This window comes from Bubalus bubalis, chromosome 3 (genome assembly GCF_019923935.1).
Source record: "Bubalus bubalis isolate 160015118507 breed Murrah chromosome 3, NDDB_SH_1, whole genome shotgun sequence".
Lineage (NCBI taxonomy): Eukaryota > Metazoa > Chordata > Mammalia > Artiodactyla > Bovidae > Bubalus > Bubalus bubalis.
This window is the reverse complement of record NC_059159.1, coordinates 90,490,091-90,509,420: the sequence shown is the minus strand read 5'-3', so window position 1 is coordinate 90,509,420 and position 19,330 is coordinate 90,490,091. Positions and strand designations below refer to the sequence as shown.

Genomic DNA, 19,330 nt, shown 5'->3' with positions numbered 1-19,330 from the left:
AACAACTGTTCTGGAAGCTGCTAGTCAGTGATCCACCTTCTTAAACTGGAGGGTTATTAGCAACAAATGTCAGGTTTGTGAACCAACAGAATCGCCAGTCACTCCCCTTAGAAATGGAAGGGGATGTAAACACCAGGTGAATGAAAAAGAGCTTCCGATCAACAGGTCCAGGCTTGGTCTAACCACACTCACCAACACCTCAGCTCAATAGAGCTCTCTCTCACAGTTCTCTACAACACAGCACTCTTCCTGCATGGAAAAAGGTTTGTTCCATCCCTTCTACTAGGTAACAATATCTCTCTTCTGTCTGAAGAATCTCCTCTTTCAGCAGGTCTTCCTAGAGCAAGTCAATTTGGCAGTGGTCACTTTAATTCTACTAGCAAATGTATTGGCCCGCATTCTACTTTCCAGCTGCTGCTGGCAATACCTCCACAGCTATCATACATGAATCAAATAAGTATATCTTTATTTATGTTTGTCCCATCTGCGCAGATATAACAAAAGCTTCCAGAAACCTGCACAGATCCTCATCTTATTTTCTATTTTTCATAGCTCTTTGTGATCTCACGTATGAGCATCTGAAATGTAGGTCAGTCCAAAGAAACAGATGGAAGTCTACAATCGGGTCTTGAGAACCTGCCCACTATTTCTGCTATAGTCATGATAGAGCTCAGTTCCTGTGCAAGCCCCTCTCATTCTCCACCAGCCCCTTCTGTCCAATTGAGCGAAACATTAGAGGACACTGTAGCTCAAAGAAAATACATGGATATGTAGAAGAATGACAAAGCTCTGATGCTCTAGGAACTTAAGGAGTTTTGGTGGGTGTGGAATTGGAAAACTGCTTGCCTTAAGGAATTAACACATACTACACTGAGCACTGGGGCTTCCCTGGTATCTCAGCTGGTTAAGAATCCACCTGCAATGCAAGAGACTCCGGTTCGATTCCTGGGTCAGGAAGATCCCCTAGAGAAGGGATAAGCTACCCACTCCAGTGTTCTTGGGCTTTCCGGGTGACTCAGATGGTAAAGAGTTGCCTGCAATGTGGGAGACCTGGGCTCGATCCCTGGGTTGGGAAGAAAGCTGGAGGAGGATCTAGGCAACCCACTTCAATATTTTTGCCTAGAGAATCCCCATGGACAGAGAAGCCTGGCAGGCTACAGTTCACAGGGTCACAAAAAGTCAGACACGACTGAGCAACTAAGCACAGCACAGCATACTGAGCACTGGGGCATCCCAGGTGGCGCTAGTGGTAAAGAACCCGCCCCAATGTAGGAGACATAACAGCGTGGGTTTGATCCCTGGGTCAGGAAGATCCCCTGGAGGAGATGAATTTAACAAACTACTACCTGTTATCCTCAAAACTCCATTATGAAGGTATCATCAGGAAAATGAGGCTTACAGAAATTATTTCCTTTCTGCAAGACTAGAGAACTAATTGGTTGTAGAACTGAGGTCTGGACTCAAAGCTCAGACTACATTTTCTATTTTAAGAAAACCCAACAACTTTCCACTTTAGATTCAACAAGGAACATTCTTATGTTGTTCTGGAGATCATAGGGTTTAACTGATGCCATCACAGAGAATATCAATTTCAAGTAAATCTGAATTGGTTCTTACCATGGCAAATAGCCAGTGAGATCTGGGCTCACTTCTGCTCCTTTTGCGCAATACACAAACCCTCCCTCCACCTCCCACGGACACAAATCCTCTTCTGGTAGTTGCTGCATTCCACTTTAGTATTTGGTGAGCTATCTATTTCTACTTTGCAAGGGTAAAGGGAGGAATATTTTTATTTTAGCTCTGAGTACAAAACATCAAGCTATGTCCTTGGATATAAGGTGTTTATTTTCATTGCTGTTCAAATAGTTAAGAGCTTTGGCCAGGGTTTCAAAAATCCCTGTATTCCTTTTCCAGCTCTGACCCTGCCTGAGAGGCCTTTAGCCACGATAACTTTAGAACCAGGGATAATAGTCTCTGAAACTCTCTCTCTAATAGGGAGGTTAGGAGGATCGCTGGGATAATGTCTGTAGAATAGTCCAAGCAGTTGGGAAATCAGACACTATAAATATAGTACATTGTCCTGAACCATCTACTTTTGTATATCCTTGCCAAAGACAAGGGGGGGATCTTGACCATTCACACCTGCAACCCTTCTTGCCTGAAAAATTCACATATTGTGAAAATGATGCAAAGACCGCTTACATGATGGTGATGATAATCTGATCTTTAGTTGAAGTCAAATAATCCCTCCTATCTGTACATTCTTATAGCTTTGAGCTTAATGCCTATGATTTATTAAAAGATGTTTCTTCCATGTGAACAAAGGCTTCCTGAGAGATCTTTTCTGGTGTACTCAGCACAGAGTAATTTATCGATACAAATGGCTATTTGAAGGACTACCTACATGAATGTATACCTAGATCCATTTTATGTCTGTTTCAGAAATTTCCTCAGAAATCTCTCAGGTCAGAAAACAGCCATTAAAAACGGTGCCTATTTTAAAGTAAATTTTACATCATGCAATGGAGTGAAAGCCCAGAGACTCTAACCATTTAAATAAATTCATCAAGTACTCATTCATTCTGTGCCAGGTACTTGGAAGGGTATTGAAAGAGTTGATGAAATAGAGAAATGCAAAGGTAATAAAATAATAGTCATAAATGGAATAAGTCATTACTCAAAAAAAGCTCACATGTATATTCACACACAATGTAGTAATGGTTAATATCAATAAGAATGCTGTGGTCTACTTATTGCATTAAGGACTTTATACGTATCATTTCATCAACCGTTATAGATGAAGACACTAAGATACAAACATGTTAAATAATCTAGCCTAGGTAACAGAGCTATGAGGAGGTAAACCAAGGTTCATACCCATGTCTGTTTCACTCCAAAGTCCAAAATCTTTGTCACGATCCTCTTCTGTCTCTTACTTGTAATCACACATGTACCATGTACATATATACATGCAAGTTTGTGTGCACAGGTATGTATGTACTATTTATCTACAACTGAATAGTATCTACCTTTTCACCTGACTGGCTGGGAAGACACCCTGTTCTAAGAGTCATGGTGGAATGCAAAATATTCAGGATTTAAATCTGCTTTATACACACAGCTCTAAAATGGTCAGGCTGGCAACAGTCTAGAGCAGCCTATATCACCATCTTTTTCATCATCATGTTAACAGTTAACATTTATGGACATTTAGCAAGCAGCATGACTAAATGCTTTATGTGCATCATCTTAGTTTATCCTCACAATAAACCCATGAGGTAGTGAGTATCCCTGCTTTACAGGTGAGGGAGCCCAGTCTGAGGCTCTATTTTCATACATCTAGTAAGAACTGGATCCAGGATTCAAACTCACACATTTGCCTTAACTACATTCATCTTTGCCCAAAGTTTTCTGGCCTAACTGTTTAAAAAGCAGGCAGAATGTGGGCTGCTGCACCACACATGAGAGGGGCACTGACCTGTGGGCATTCTGCAGGGGCGGAGGCACCCCTGGGAGCGACTGCTCGGCGGGACTAGTGTCCCAGCTCCCCTCAGTCACATGGCCCTAATCAGATGTAAGCTCTCATTAGCGACATGTGGAGCCAAGTGACCCACTTTCAGGCCTGGTCCATGACAACCTTCCCCACTGCCCCTCCACCCACACTGTCTAGGGGCTGCCATCAGGAAGAAGAAGCTGTAGTCTCACAGAAAGGCAGAGCCATAAAATGGCAGAAGGCCTAAAAAAAAAAAGAAAAGTGAAAGTGTTAGTCATGGTATCTAACTCTGTGACCCCATGGACTATAGCCCACCAGGATCCTCTGTCCATGGAATTCTCTAGGCAAGAATACTGGATTTGGTTGCCATTCCCTTCTCCAGGGGATCTTCCAGACCCAGAGATCGAACCCACTGCATCTCCGGCAGGGGATCTCCGGCACTGCAGGCAGATTCTTTACCATCCGAGCCACCAGAGTGGCTCTAAGTTACAGCCCTCAAATCACCCAGGGAGGAAAGAACTCACCACACAGGACATTGGCTGAGAAGGAGAAAGAAATTCCTACTGTGTTAGCCCACTAGGATTTTATAGTTTATTTACTATCAGTTTAGTTCAGTTGCTCAGTCGTGTCCGACTCTGTGACCCCATGAATCACAGCACGCCAGGCCTCCCTGTCCATCACCAACTCCCAGAGTTCACTCAAACTCACGACCATCAAGTTGGTGATGCCATCCATCATCATCCTCTGTCATCCCCTTTTCCTCCTGCCCCCAATCCCTCCCAGCATCAGAGTCTTTTCCAATGAGTCAACTCTTCGCATGAAGTGGCCGAAGAACTGGAGTTTCAGCTTTAGCATCAGTCCTTCCAAAGAACACCCAGGACTGATCTCCATTAGCATGGACTGGTTGGATCTCCTTGCAGTCCAATAAGAACTAGCATTTATCCTAGTGATATTAACTAATGGCTAAAACGTACTTCCTGTCTTTTACTAAGCATCTGACATCTACAGAGAAACGTGTTGAGCCTGGAATGGACACTGTCCTGCTGTAACTATAGAGACCCAAGTCTATGTACAGATGTAAATGAAAGTACCAACTGGAACTAGTGTTTACAACATGATTTTATCCACATTATTTCATCATTTCACCATCCAAAAAGCAAGAGAGGTATAAAGGGTTATCTCAACTTAGAGATGAAGAAACCATGGCTAAGAATGGCACATTTTCCATGTTCACATAAATAATCGGTGGCAGGACCAAGACTTTGGCCCAATCTTCTTACCCAGCACCCAGTTCCTCCTTTACCATCCAACCTGATATCCTTTTATGGACCAGGAAAGAGCTACTTCGTCTCTGCTCCACTCTTGGCACATGATATAGCTGAAATCTTAATAACTAGGTATAAAACCTTCAGTTTTTTACACTTAATTACAAAAGGCATGTATCCCTGGAAAGGTTAGTCAAAGATGAGCATTGACAACGAAGCATTATTAAGCATTAGATCTAGAGGAAAAATTTGGGTCATGGAAATCAGAAAACGAAGGGAAGCTGATACAGGTGGAATATCAGGAAATAGGCAAGAAAAGGAACCTAAAACAGGAACCAATTTCACCTAATTTTGCTACTGAATATTTCTCCGGCCTTCTATGTTCCCCAAACCACATCATTTTGATCTACAAGACCGTCACATATCACAGCTTGATAGTCTTACTGCTAACAGAGTCAGAGACCCACATTGGAATCAGATTTGAAAACTTCCTCCATCCAGTATTTAGCAAGCACTATTACGTGCCAGGCTGGGAGGCAGGTTACAGTGATGAACAAGAGGTAAATGGTTCTTAATTCTCTGGAAGTTTTGCTAATTAACAGTTTCTGTGATCAAGGAAAAGTCACTCGACCTCTTCGAGCTCCAACAACTATAAAAGTTAATTCACTGGCAATTCCTACAAGAGGGTGGTATGACAGAGAGGATTCAAAGAGCAAATGTATGTGAACTTGCTCCACAAAGGGCTGTTTAATCCAAGTGTTTGCTTAGTATTGATGTTGCCTACCACATGGATACCACAAAACACTTACTCTACACAGACCACTAGCTAGGGGGTATTGGGGGGTGAGCTTGTTTCTCTTTTTCCTGCCCTCAGTGGCCCAGCTGCTGTTACAGCCTTTGGTCCCCAGGACACCTGAAGAAAGATGAAGGGCCATTGGACCAAGTGAAGTCATTGGATATACCACGGGTTCCACAGTGAAACATCAAGTTGTGTCAAGTGAAGCAGAATTTTTTACCCACTCATTTAACAAGTATGTACTGAGTACCCTGGCTTCACGGTGTTTCTGAGTGAGGAAGCCAGGAAAAAACATTTTAACAGTTGACTTGATTTATTTCAAATTGTATTGGAGCTTGAGGGATACAGAATTCTGAGAGACAACCATGTGAGAAAAGACCTATATGGGTTAAGCTGGACTGAATAAGGTCTCTGTGAAAAAGTGGGACTCTGGTGGACAACTAGTGAGTAAAAGAGTCCAGGCAGAAGAACCCACATGTGCAGGTGCCTCAAGATGAAGAAGAATTGAGTGTGTTCAGGAATGGAAGATTTCTGATGAGCTTCACAGAAAGAGGCTATGAAGTAAGCAAGGTTAGTGGAAGCTACTTATCTAACCTCGCAAATCACTTGCTCTAGAACTTCTCAGAGCCTTATGCTAACGTTATCACAAGGCCTGGAATCAAAGTTGCCAGGAGAAATATCAATAACCTCAGATATGAAGATGACACCACTCTTACGGCAGAAAGCAAAGAAGAACTAAAGAGCCTCTTGATGAAAGCGAAAGAGGAGAGTGAAAAAGTTGGCTTAAAGCTCAACATTCAGAAAACTAAGATCATGGCATCTGGTCCCATCTCTTCATGGCAAATAGATGGGGAAACAGTGGAAAGAGTAACAGACTTTATTTTTGGGGGTTCTAAGACCACTGCAGATGGTGACTGCAGCCATGAAATTAAAAGGCGCTTGCTCCTTGGAAGAAAAGTTATGACTAACCTAGACATCATATTAAAAAGCAGAGACATTACTTTGCCAACAAAGGTCCGTCTAGTAAAGCTATGATTTTTCCTGTATTCATGTATGGATGTGAGAGTTGGACTGTGAAGAAAGCTGAGTGCCAAAGAATAGATGCTTTTGAACCGTGGTGTTGGAGAAGACTCTTGAGAGTCCCTTGGACAGCAAGGAGATCCAACCAGTTCATCCTAAAGGAAATCAGTCCTGAATATTCATTGTGAAGGACTGAGCTGAAGCTGAAACTCCAATACTTTGGCCACCTGATGTGAAGAACTGACTCATTTAAAAAGACCCTGATGCTGGGAAAGATTGAAGGTGGGAGGAGAAGGAGACGACACAGGATGAGATGGTTGGATGGCATACTGACTCAATAAACATGGATTTGAGTAAACTCCAGGAGTTGGTGATGGAAGGGGAGGTCTGGCGTGCTGCAGTCCATGGGGTCGCAAAGAGTCAAGACACGACTGAGTGACTGAACTGAACTGAACTATCATAAGGCTCTAAGGAAAGGTTCCAGAGTAGAGGTCCTCCCAATGTTTAAGTTGGACCTCCAAGATCAATGGGCCCAGATATTCGGGGAAATGTTCTCCTAGAGGGTTGATTGTTCTTTTAGTTCTGATTGTTTCAAGACACAGGTGACTTGAAATGGGCATCACTGCTTGTTTTCTCACCAGTCTGCTGACACCTCAGCTAATTATTTGGAGTGTCTGATATGGCTCCCTGAATCCTGGCAGGACTCATTTTGCAGAGGAGGAGATTTCCACACATGGGCTGGCGTATGAGCCCAGGCAAGTCAGTTACATGTTCAAACTGCCAAGGAGACTATGTGAACGGTTGATTTTCAAATGATTAAATTCAACAGCGATAATCACCCATATTCTCACTTCCTGGGTCATAGTCAGGGAAAATGGGGAAAGAACAGGATACTGCTTTTAGCCCTTGTCAATAGATTTACCATGAGATATAGACTTGAAATAAGAATGACTCTTCAGCAGCAGGAAAAAAAAAATACCTCATGTTGCTTTTTTAGGATCAGATGGCCTATTTCTTCCTTTTCCTGTTGTGTGGGAAAAGGCCTAAAATTTGCTTTACTTTTCTGGCACTTTATGAATGAACACTTTAATTGGTACACCAGAGAATACTGGGTTCTTCACCTTTAAGATACTACCTGGATTCTTAACTCACTGTAATCCACGTCATGCTCTGCAGTTTACAGCCTGCTGGTTAGCTTATGAATAGCACAGATAATCATGTAAGTAAAAAGCAATTTTACAGAAACAGTACAGGATTCTTAAAAAAACTGCCAGTCTTTTAAATAAATCTGTGGCACCACCATCATCTCCCTTTCTCTTTTAATAACCTCTTCAAACATGCTTGCAAAGGATAGTTTCGAACAGCCAGCCCCTCTGTCCCCCACATCCAAAAATTCAAAATCAGATCAGATACTACGATAGATACTTTTTACCCATTCAAAAGTATTTCTGAAACCAGAAGTGGCTGTGTTTATACATGAGGGATGTAGGTCTGGACCCAGAGAGAGTTAAATTAATATCCTGGCTTTACCAGTTCAACTTACAGTACATCTTCATTTGCCCAGTAACACAATCTATAGCCAACTGCTAACCAAGTCAATATGTGGTAAGACTAACAGCCACCCTAACTTGCCTTGATAATTATTCTCCTTTAACTGACATAATATTCAATATACTGTTGTTGAGAGCAATAATGCTAAAATTGATGCCTTGAGGGCTACAAGACAATTGAGTTTTAGCCAGATAAAATGACTTGTACACTAATAGTACATTATAGGTTTCCACAACCTTTGGATGCACATTTTACCGTCTACCTGCTCAAATATGTTACATGCAATTATATTCAAAGTCTTTTGAGCATACCTTATCATTACTATATATAATTTTAAAAGTACTGGCCAATAATCAAACAACATGGCTTGAGACAAAAAAGCTTTATTTCTAAACAGCCTATTTTTTTTTAATGAAATGATCACTGTCTCACTACATAAGTAATAGCATTATGTGCTTCAACTTCTTGCTTTTTTCTTAAACTGAGAATTGTTTTCATAAGAAACAAGTAGATGATAAATGCTGAATAACAAAAAGCATCATTTAAATAAAATTCATATTACATCAATCCTACCAATAAAACAAGACAGAAACTAAACGTAATGTTCCCCTAATGTAAAAATCATCTACAATTTTCTCAAAATGTCAATTTTAGACTCTGAGAAAAAATATTATATTAAATTTGAGACTTTGTCAAAATTGCCATGAAATTAATGAAAATTACCTATAATTTAAGAATCACAATAATTGAAAGTGTTTCTTCTATGTAGTACTTCACCCCCAAATTAGAGACTATAAATATTAGTTAATGGCTTTGATGAATTTTCCTCTGAAATTTCATTTCTCTTGTAATTCGTAGTTTTAAATCTGAGGCCTTCATACAGAACAAAATGTGGAGTATGTTTTCTATGCCTGCCCTAGAGGCTATGGTGAAATACTGAGAAAAAAATTAACACCTCAGTAGTAATTTCAAGTAAAACACAGAACAGGCACTGTTCGAGGCAGAACAATAGGGTTACACCCCAGGACAACTAGCAGACTCTGTGTTTACTGCCATCAAAGCGCCATGGTACACTGGGCTCTCACGACGGCAAGTCATCACAGCCATGCACGTATCCACGTGCTTCCATAAAGAGGCCACACGTGTGGTCCAGGTAACTTGGGCAAAAACAGACACGTAGAGCAAAAGTAAAGCATCGGTGTCAGAACTAGGCATCACGGTGAGGCAGTAAAATGGGAACAGGTTGGGGAATATTACTCTAATTTTTTAATAAAGGAAAGAGTGCTTAGCCAAGCTGACAGTTCCATTCAAAACGCTGCAAGAGGTTTGTTCCTTCCTGTAGGGTAAAATCCATCCCAAACGGACATTACTAATCCCATGCGGAAACCACTGGAGAAAGACACGGTGCTGTGTGCACCTCTAGGCTGGCAGGAGCAGGGACTGTGAATCTGCTTCCACGCTTCGTTCTTTCTGGCCTCTTTCTCCTGGACCCCCTGAGGTCCCCCTGACCACCCAGGACTTAACTCTCCACTCACCCCAGTGAAATGTCCCCATCCCGAGGCAAATGAAATAATGCTTGTGAAAGTCTTCTATAAACTGAAAACGTAATATATAATTATTCCTATTATCAGCATCATCTCATCTTCTGAGAGCCAAATTCCCCATGCCTTCCAAGTTGACATCTCACTACAAAATGATTCTACGCTAACCAAGCAGTCATTGGAGCAGACAGGTGATTCTACCTTCTCCGACCTTCCCTCTTTCTTTACTTCCACACAGCCCCCCAGTCTGCTCACTTGCCCTGTCTAACACCTGGAGAACGACAGGAATGTGTATGTGTTCATGCCAGGTTAAAGCAAGGGCAAAATTCTACCCTCCTCAACCCTCACTCATTACACACCAAGCTGGCAGCCTTACACACACCACAGGCTGGTTTGGGGAATCAACAAGGCTGGCAGAGCCAAAACCACTTTTTTTTTTTTTTTTGAAGGGGTCAGTTCTCCTGGTATTATTCCCCATGAGAAATTTCAAAACATTGCTTCAGATTCTACCTTCTTCAACTGCGATCTCCTTTGGCAAGAGGGAGTATCTCTTCATCGTCCAGTGTGGTCTTTTTGGATCCTGGGGTCTCCCAACATGCCGCTTTCAACATTTACCCTTCAAGGGTCGTAGGAAGACAGACGGCCATAAAAACATTTCAGAGGCAAAGTACACAATGCATAACAACTTAGGAGATACGGCAAAAAAATAAAAAAAAAGAAAAGGCGAGGAGCCTAGGGGTATGGGGAGTGGAGGCTGCTGGCCTTCAGAAAAGTCTCTTACCAGACCCGAGATGCCCTTGACACAAAGAAGGGGCTCAAGCTGGAGGAACAGCTGCTGTGAAGGCCAAGTCTGTAACCAGGTCTGCAGGTTTTGGAATGCGAGGGTTTACCGGTTACAAAAGCAGGGAGTTTACTACAGAGGTTACACCGTTTTTCCTCTGATTTGGATGAAGAAGCAATAAATGGTTAGGGTGCAGAGACCACCAAGGAAGTACCAAACCTACCAGGTTAAATGTGAGAACAAACTCTGCTAAACCCAGATGAAGAGCAGTCTCAGACTGCCGCATACCCATCACCCACCTCTGAGCCCTCCCTTTCAGAGGAGGCTTCCAGAAGACTCAGGGAAGCTGGGAGGCCCATGTTGTAGGGAAAGGGAGCTGAATTCAGACGAATGCAAACAGAGCAACCCTAAGCAATAGGCTACCATCTCCCTTCTAACGTTCACCACGGAGCCTGGGCGCCGCTGGCTGGCAGACAGTTCCTGCTTTCCAATCCCCTGCCCAGCCTGCCGGAAGGACCACGTTAACCAGAATGGGGCATGCATGCCTGGGCCTGCGGGGTGTGGGAGGGCAGGATTGGTCCAGGGCTCCTACCCCAAGCCCTCCTCCAGCTGGCCCCAAGACACCACTCTGGCGCCTCCCCCTACCTGAAGGATGTACCCCCGGACATAGTCGCGCAGCGTCCAGCCCAGGCCATGCAGAATGTGGAGCACCTCCTCTTGCTTCAGGACGCTGAAGAGACGGTCCAGTAGGATCTTGAGCCGCACGGGCACCGCCTGCGTGCCGTAGAGCATCAGACTGCTGATGTCGAACACCACGTTGGACTGCACGATCTCCACCTGGGTGGGGTGGTACAGGTGCTGCGTGCTGAGCTTATCCAAGGCTGTGGTGGTCCCGCCGGAGGTCCAGGGGCAGCGGGAAGGCAGAGAGAAAAAGGAGAGGGCGGAGATAAAAGAAAGGAGAAGCCAGTTACTGGAAGTCATGGGGGGCTGGGTCTCCATTTCTATACCTGGATGATAACCGAAACAGGATGGTGTAATGTGCACAGCGCTCGTCCCACCTCCTCCCAACTTGTTTATGTTTTTGCATTCCATGTGTTTATAAAGTCCAGACAACAGCAGACACAAAACACACTTGGTTTGCAGGAAGAGAGCCACCACGGAGGCTTCTAAATGACTGTGGCTGGCACTAAAAACCCAATTAATTTGCTAATTGAACTACGACTCAACCCAAGTCACCATGGCGTCGCCCGTCCCTGCACCAAAAGGAGGAACACATACACAGCTGCCAACTCAAGCCCCAACTGCACGTTCAACCAGCATCACTGTTCTGAGTGAGATTCACCCCTTAACATACCTGGATGGCTTAAAGAGGAAGAGGAGGGTGTTCTTTGGACTTATAGGGGTAAGAGGTTAATCCAGAGGGAATAAGGAAGGCTGACCTCTGGGGGGCAGATGGGGGCTGGTCATTTACCTTAAGCTGAATTAGCTAAGAGGAATTATTCCAAGACTCAGTTCTCCAAAATTCCCCTCTTGCTGTTTACCCATTAGTTTAGTGTTCTCTAAGTTATTCAGAAAAAATAAACAAACAAAAAAAGAAATTCAGGTCATAAATAGGTACTTTATTAACAGCTGTCATAAAGGGTTTAGTATGAGATGAAAATAGAAAAAATGACTAAAATCAAAGTATGAGAATTTGTGTGTATTTCAGCTGTATCATCTCAGCATAGAAAACTGAGGATGACCATTCTCAGAGTAAATATGTTCAGTGGAACTAATATTTCAATAATTAGGGCTTTTTCTCCTCAAATTTGAGAAATCACATTTTTGCCCTAGCTCTGAAAGCCAGATAAGGCTATTCATTCTCATCCCCACCCTTATCTGAGTTACTGAGAACCCTACTGCAGATAAACGACATTTTTACTCAGTTTCTCTAGACTGACCCATTAAGATACAGCATTGTCCCATCCACAGGGCTCAAAGAAATGCTGCAAAGATGATGCTGCGATAATGAATGAGAGGTCCTTTGAACCCAAGAGAAGGCAAAAGCACTGGATCAGCTGCCAGAATTATACAGGTATGACCTTCTAGAGATTTAAAGGGAGAAACACGCGAGCCTGAAAGATGCTCACCTAAGTGGGCGTCAGACAACAACCGCCGGGCTCAAATCTACCTAATTCTACCGGCAAGCACCCAAGGTTTCTGCAAGTTCTAACCACTGTCTGGTCGAATGCCTCAATCACTCTTCCCAATAACCTTCTCCCTGAGCAGTGCAGGCTACCATAGGTGCACACACTGAGCAGCTCCTCTTTTAATACACCGGTATTTCTGCATAGTAATACAAGTATTTAAAAGTGCACGCACACACACACAATTTTTCGTGTTTCAAATGTATTTTTTCAGGGCTCCTCCTCCACTCTCGTTTCCTCCTGACTTGTGGTCACTGGAGAGTTCATGTACTCTTGATAAATTGCCTTCTTACATCCACAGTGTAAAGGCCCTTATCATTTACCCGCTGGCTTCATTCAACACATTTACTCCCAGGAATACTTTGTCAAAGAGTTCGGGTTTCCTCATACTTCATTTCTTGCAGCTGATTTGTCTGATCTTTCCTATTCTAGTGGTTAAGTCAACTTTGAATAAATAGCTTTAAAAATTAATTTAACGTTTTAGAAAGATAAGGGATTCACAAGCCTAGGGACTGAAGTCTTCTCTCACTCCACAGGGCATTTAGACGGCAGGAAAGAGGCATTATCATCCCTGTTCTTCTTCAAGTACAGCTTAACTACTCATCTTCTGAGCAGTGGCTGCTCTGCCTTACAGAATCCAGCATCCAGCTTAGGTGGAATCTGTTCCTCTTCCCTTTCCCTTTATCAAACTCCTCGTATCAGATTCTTCTTCACAAAATACACTGCTGTGACCACAACAAATATGAAATTGGGAGGGTCGAGTAGAGGGGGCATAAAGTGCAACCAAACCTGATTTCTGTCCATGTGACTGGCACCTTGTTATCTTCGCATTGAGTATATGTAGGGGTGTGTGTGTTCTAGGGCCAGGTGTAACGTCTCACCCCTCTCTCTTCCCACTCTTTAAAAAGGGCTGGCAGTTTTAGAGGATGAAGAGGACTAAACTGTTGAGGGTACAAAGAGAGGCTGTTCAAAGAATTGAAAAAACACAGGTAGAATAGATAAGGCAGAAGTATATCCCTAGATACGCTTATGAGGCCATCAGAGAGTGAAAGTATTCAAAGGACATGACTGGGGACTTCCCTGGTGATTCAGTGGTTAAGTATCTGTCTTCCGACAAGGGGGTGTGGATGCCATCCGTGGTCTTAGGAAACTAAGATCCCGCATGCCGTGGGGCAATTAAACCCATGTGCTGCAACTAAGACCATGCAGGCATAAATAACTGAACAAATATTTTTTAAGAAAATAAAAGGACGTTACTGATTGTCTAGCATGCCACATGTCCAGAAGTAGGAATTCTGTTGTAAGCGATGTAACTAGACAGTCGAGGTCAACAAGTTTTTCTGTAAAGGGCTAGACTGTAAATATTTTAGGTTTATGGGCCTTGCCTCCAGTTTCACAACTACTCACCTCTGCTATTATAGAGAGAAAAGCAAACTTAAACAAATAGGCATGTCTGTGTTCCAATATAATTTTATTTACACAAATAAGTGCCTGGCTTACATTTTGGGTTCTGATATGAAAAATAAAAGGGTCGGCCAAACAGTTTGAAAAGTCAATATTTGATAAGGAAAAAGCTCCTAGTGTGTGATTTAAGCAGCAATTATCAAGGAGATGAGCCATAGAGGAAGGCTGGAAAAATTAAACTGCCCAGCTTGCTGATGTCAACTGCAAATTTCAGCATAAACACGTCATCAAAGATTATGCTCAAATGTCTTAAATGAAATCAAAACTTTCTGCTTTATAACTGCTGGATGGTACTGAGTCACCAAATTGTCAACAGCTTTAGGGGGATGTCTCCTTGGTCAGCAAAGGGTTCAGTAATGATTTTTAAAATTGTCATAGTAACAGTAAACTGAGAACTGGACTCTGCCTAAGGTTATGCTCTTCCTATGTCTGACTGTGGGGGAATCAAGACTGGAACTCAGGCAGGTTAGAAATTTGAGCCAACAGGAATGAAGGAAAAGCAGGGCAAGAACTTGTTCAGCAGGATGGAATGGGAAAAGATGGTCCCCTACCTTTATGAGCTATGGACCAACCCTCTGTTAAGATAGTCCTATACCAATTGTTTTGCCAAAATTCCTTTTCCAAATGAAATCTTTACCAGAAATTGGACATAAAAATATATGAAGGTGAAGCTACTCTTGGTAAAGCTTGAATGGACATGAATTTGACAACTTCCCATTATGAGTTACTATCTCTTCCCTTCCTGTTTAAGCATCTCAGTGGGACCCCTAGAGTTCTCAGAAGCACAGTTTGAAAAGCACTTTTCTATACAATGAGATGATATCAATTGTTCCTCCGGCTGTGCTTCCCCTTCATTCTGGGTACAGAAACCACATTTCCCTTCAGGGAGCCCCTCTTCTTGTACACTCAGTACCATTTATTTCATAGAATATTCCTGAAGCCAGGCCTGGAAAACCAGCACCTCCTAGTTCCTTGGCCACAAAAACCAGTTTAAGAAAGGGCAAGTGACCTAAGTCTGAACAGCGATATTGAATCCAGGGTTTCAGTTAGAACTGTGGGGAGTTTTCCCTCCTTGAAATGGGTAGTTGTCAAATATGCTTGGGAATGAGAGTCACGTGGAGGACAAGTGGGCTGCAGAATGGCTGGAGAAAGACTAAGGACTGACAATGCTGTTTGAGCCAGAAGATACAGTTGCAGAAGACACAGATATTTTTCAGTTACACGAGCCAACAAAATCTCTCTCCCTTTCTCTCTTCCTATGTCTGCTGGAAGTAGGATTTTGTAATTTGTATCTAAGAGCCTTAACTAAGACAACTACCTTTTGGGGGTATTCTTTCAGCTAGATAACATGTTTTTCAAAGAAGCTGTCAGCAGTTCAACTAAAGGTATGTTAGTTCCAGGCCAAATGCAATATACAATATCTCCAGTGACTGGAATGAGGGTATCCCTAACAATTTTATATCTCACACAAATTTGCCAAGGGTGATGGACATCATCAGCAACATTAACAAATAAAAGTAATTGTATGGGGGGGCGGAATAAAGGAAATAACCATTTAAGTACTAACTAAATGTCAGGCAGGCATCATTCTAAGGTTACAATGATCTTGTTTAATCCTTTAAAAAGATTAAGAACACAAGACATTACTATTACTGCCTACAAGTTCTGTGAGGGTCAGTAACTGGCCTAAGGTCACTTAGTTATTTCTCCCAAGAAATTCTGTTGCTACTGCATGTTCAGATAAACAGTCAATAAACAACTCTAGTAACATGCAAGTCTTCATCATGCTGGAAGTCCCTAACTGCCAGCAGTCTGGGCTTCCTGCCCATCACTCTGCTGAAGCAAGCATTTCAAAGGTCACCAACACCTGCCTTCCTACAAAATCCGATCGCTTTTCCCTTCATTATTCTCCATGATCTCGCCAAGGCAGCTGACCTTATTGATCACCACTCTTCCTAACGCTCTCTTCTCCTTCATTCATGCATACATGCATTTACTCACTGGCACTTAACAACTCATCCCCAAGGCAGGTGCTGCATGCAGATGCTCTCCTCGTCTATGCTATAAAAGAGATGTGATGAAGTACTGACGGACACAGAAGAAAGGGCGACTCTGCAGGAGAGGGAAAGTCTTATAAGATACTGGCAAGGAAGAAAGGAAGGTGGCAGTCCAGGTAGATGGAACTAAGGTAGGGATTCTCAAACACTGTGTGTCCAGAATCAGCAGAAAGGGCTTGTTAAAACATAGATCAGATCACTGGGCCACCCTCCCCCGGAGTTTCTGATTCACTGGGTCAAGGGTGGGGGCCAAGAAACAGGATTTCTAATAAACCTCCACAAGACACTGATCCTGCTGGCCAGGGACCATACTTTGAGAACCACAGCACTAATGAGATGTGTGTAAGAGAACCGAATATCCACTGGATGTGACAAACCTGCAGCCAACAGGTGGAAGATGGATACGGAAAAGTCAGACAAGCAGTCTGAAAGAAACCTTAACACTGCAAGCCAAAACCTCTGGAAAGGTTATAATTTTATTTCTGGTTAATAGGATATAGAAAATACTAAATATTTCATAAGATTAAAATGACACAATTTTAGATGTAGAACTCTGATGAGTCCAGAGGTTTATTTAAAGGAACAGTTGTCAGCTGGGGCAACTTGGCTCACAGCCACAACCCCTAAAGAAGAGGACTGAAAGGGAGATGGTCAAGATTCATTTGAAAAACGACTGGGACTTCCCTGGTGGCTCAGGAGTTGAGAATTGGCCATGCAATGCAGGGGATGTGAGGTCCATCCCTAGTGGGGGAATTAAGATCCCACAGGCCACGGGGCAACTAAGCGGGGCGCTGTTTAACTACGGAGCCCAAGTGCTCTGGATGCCACATGCCACAACGAGAGGCCTGGGCACTGCGACTACAGCTCCTGCACGCCGCAATGAAGAGCCTGTGCCCCAGCCACGACTGGATACAGTCAAATAAATCAATACTATTTTTTTAAAAAGGAAGAATTACCACAGGTGATGCTGACATACACCCCTAACACAGGCACATCACTGAAAACCACAGAGATCAGTCAAAGGGCAAGATGACCGAGAGCTACGTGAACAGGGTAGGAAATGTTTGCAGTGCTCTACTGTGAGATGTCTTGTGTATGTTTGTGTGTGTGTGTTAGTCTCTGAATTGTGTCTGACTCTGCGATCTCATGGACTGTAGCCTGCTAAGCTCTTCTATCCATGGAATTCTCCAGGCAAGACTACTGGAGTGGATAGCCATTCCTTTCTCCAGGATCTTCCCAAACCAGGGAGCCAACTCGGGTCTCTCCTGCACTGCAGGCAGATTCTTTACCATCTGAGCCACCAGGGAAGCCCCTGGACTTCAAATGATGATCTGCATAGACCTGGGGTATGCATGGGCCTTTCAGAGATATGCAGACACATGGACTCAGCTTCCAGATCCTGAAATCCCATATCTAATTCTTTCCCAAAGAGAATTCCCCTGAGAACAGACCTGCCTGTCCATGCAGGTCACTGTCGTTTAGTCACTCAGTCATGTCTGACTCATTGCAATGCCATGGACTGTAGCCCACCAGGCTCCTCAGTCCATGAGATTTCCCAGACAAAATTACTGGAGTGGGTTGCCATGTCCTTCTCCAGGGGATCTTCCCAACCCAGGGATCAAACCCACGTCACCTGTATTGGCAGGTGGATTCTTTACTATTGAACCACCAGGGAAGCCTATCCATGCAGATTATCCACCCCCAATCCTCCTGTGAAAACTATACCCTTTCTTCTTGACCAAATAAAGGCACACTCTGCCTTGACTTAGTGCACTGGCCTAGGGTGTAAAGCTCTCCTGGGTGCCAAAATAATGGCCAATTTGAACTGCTTTGTGAAGCCTTGTTTAATGATTAATAAAAGCACCAAGAACCTAGGCAAGGGCCCTCTTTCCCTGATTATGCAAGTAAAGGGTAACTAGAACCTGGTATTTGGGTCTATGCTGAAATATTCAGAATTCAGACATTATGTAAAATGGGGCAATAGTCAAGTCACCTCCTGAATTCTTATATGTGATAATGTATCACTTTTTAGAAAGTATCCTATGAGAGCAAAGCAGAAATGTCCAAAGTTGAAAATGGCTTTTCCCTCCATTCTTTTCAATTATTCCTGATACGCACCCCCAGGAGGTGTCACCACTGGGGAGTAAAGCCCCCAAGCACATGTGATGCCCGCTCTTTTAAATTCAGTTTGAATATTTTCTCAGACCTATGAAATTTGTTAGATACACTGAATAAAACCTGTGGATATGAATTTTACATGATGTCTTTCAGGAACAATGTTTATTATTTAATAAGGTAATTACTACCCATTTAATCAAGTACTGTCAAAATATTTATTTTGGTTATGATTAAGCATCATTTGCATCTTATAAAGTCTTGAATATCTACATCCTCTTAATAGAGATAAAATTACAATAAACTATGATATAAATGCCAAAGCACTTCATTTTTAGCAATATATAACTCCTTTCATTAAATATGTTATAAATTTGACCATGTTTTTATAAAATATGAGTCTTATCTATCTTGTTCCTAAAGTCCAACACCAGACAGTGATACATAGATGAAACCAACTGCATTATCAAAGTAATATTTTTAATTTTAACATATTCCTCACTTCATATACCTCACTTCATAAAAAAAGTTATACTTTATAGCACATCATTAGTAATTAAGTAATGAGAAATAGCATTTCTATTGTATACTTAGTAAGTTAACTTTATTGGCTCCACATTTTATTCTGGACTGTTTTAGCAAACTATGCTATGACATGTAGCCCATAATTTATTGATTCTTATTAATATTTCTCAAAATGTATATTAATACATTCATTTGAATTGAAATGTGAGTTCATTTTTTTCAATGATAATTAAGTCTGATTTGGCAGCCTGATTTGACCATAAGCACTGGTGGAAATTTTCATCAATTATGATAGCTAAATCAGCAGTAATAAAAGTATCTCCTTTAAAAAAAAATATATTGCAGAAGTCATTTGAATAACATAGTATTTTTATTTTCTCAATCTTTTTCGTGTATACAATAATAAATGATATGCCTCTAAATGAAACATTCATGGCTAAATTTATAAACAGGCATTCATCATGTCTTGTTAGTGCAGAAATTGAGAAAGTAAATGACTAACAACATCTGAGTAATAAGGTGGATGACTTGCATTT

General features: G+C 42.3%; 1 protein-coding gene across 12 annotated transcripts in view; it reads right to left on the bottom strand.

Annotated features, from left to right (window-relative positions):
• The window catches only part of BNC2 (basonuclin 2), a 479,630-nt gene that overhangs the window by 127,431 nt on the left and 332,869 nt on the right, over window positions 1–19,330 (bottom strand). For 11 of the 12 annotated variants that reach the window (XM_044939822.2, XM_044939817.2, XM_044939819.2 and 8 more), the window contains one exon: window positions 11,093–11,328. In XM_044939822.2, the coding sequence (XP_044795757.1) occupies window positions 11,093–11,328 (236 nt within the window). Of the gene's footprint in view, window positions 1–10,176; window positions 10,283–11,092; window positions 11,329–19,330 lie in introns of those variants that run through there. The other variant, XM_044939826.2, reaches the window with a different exon arrangement.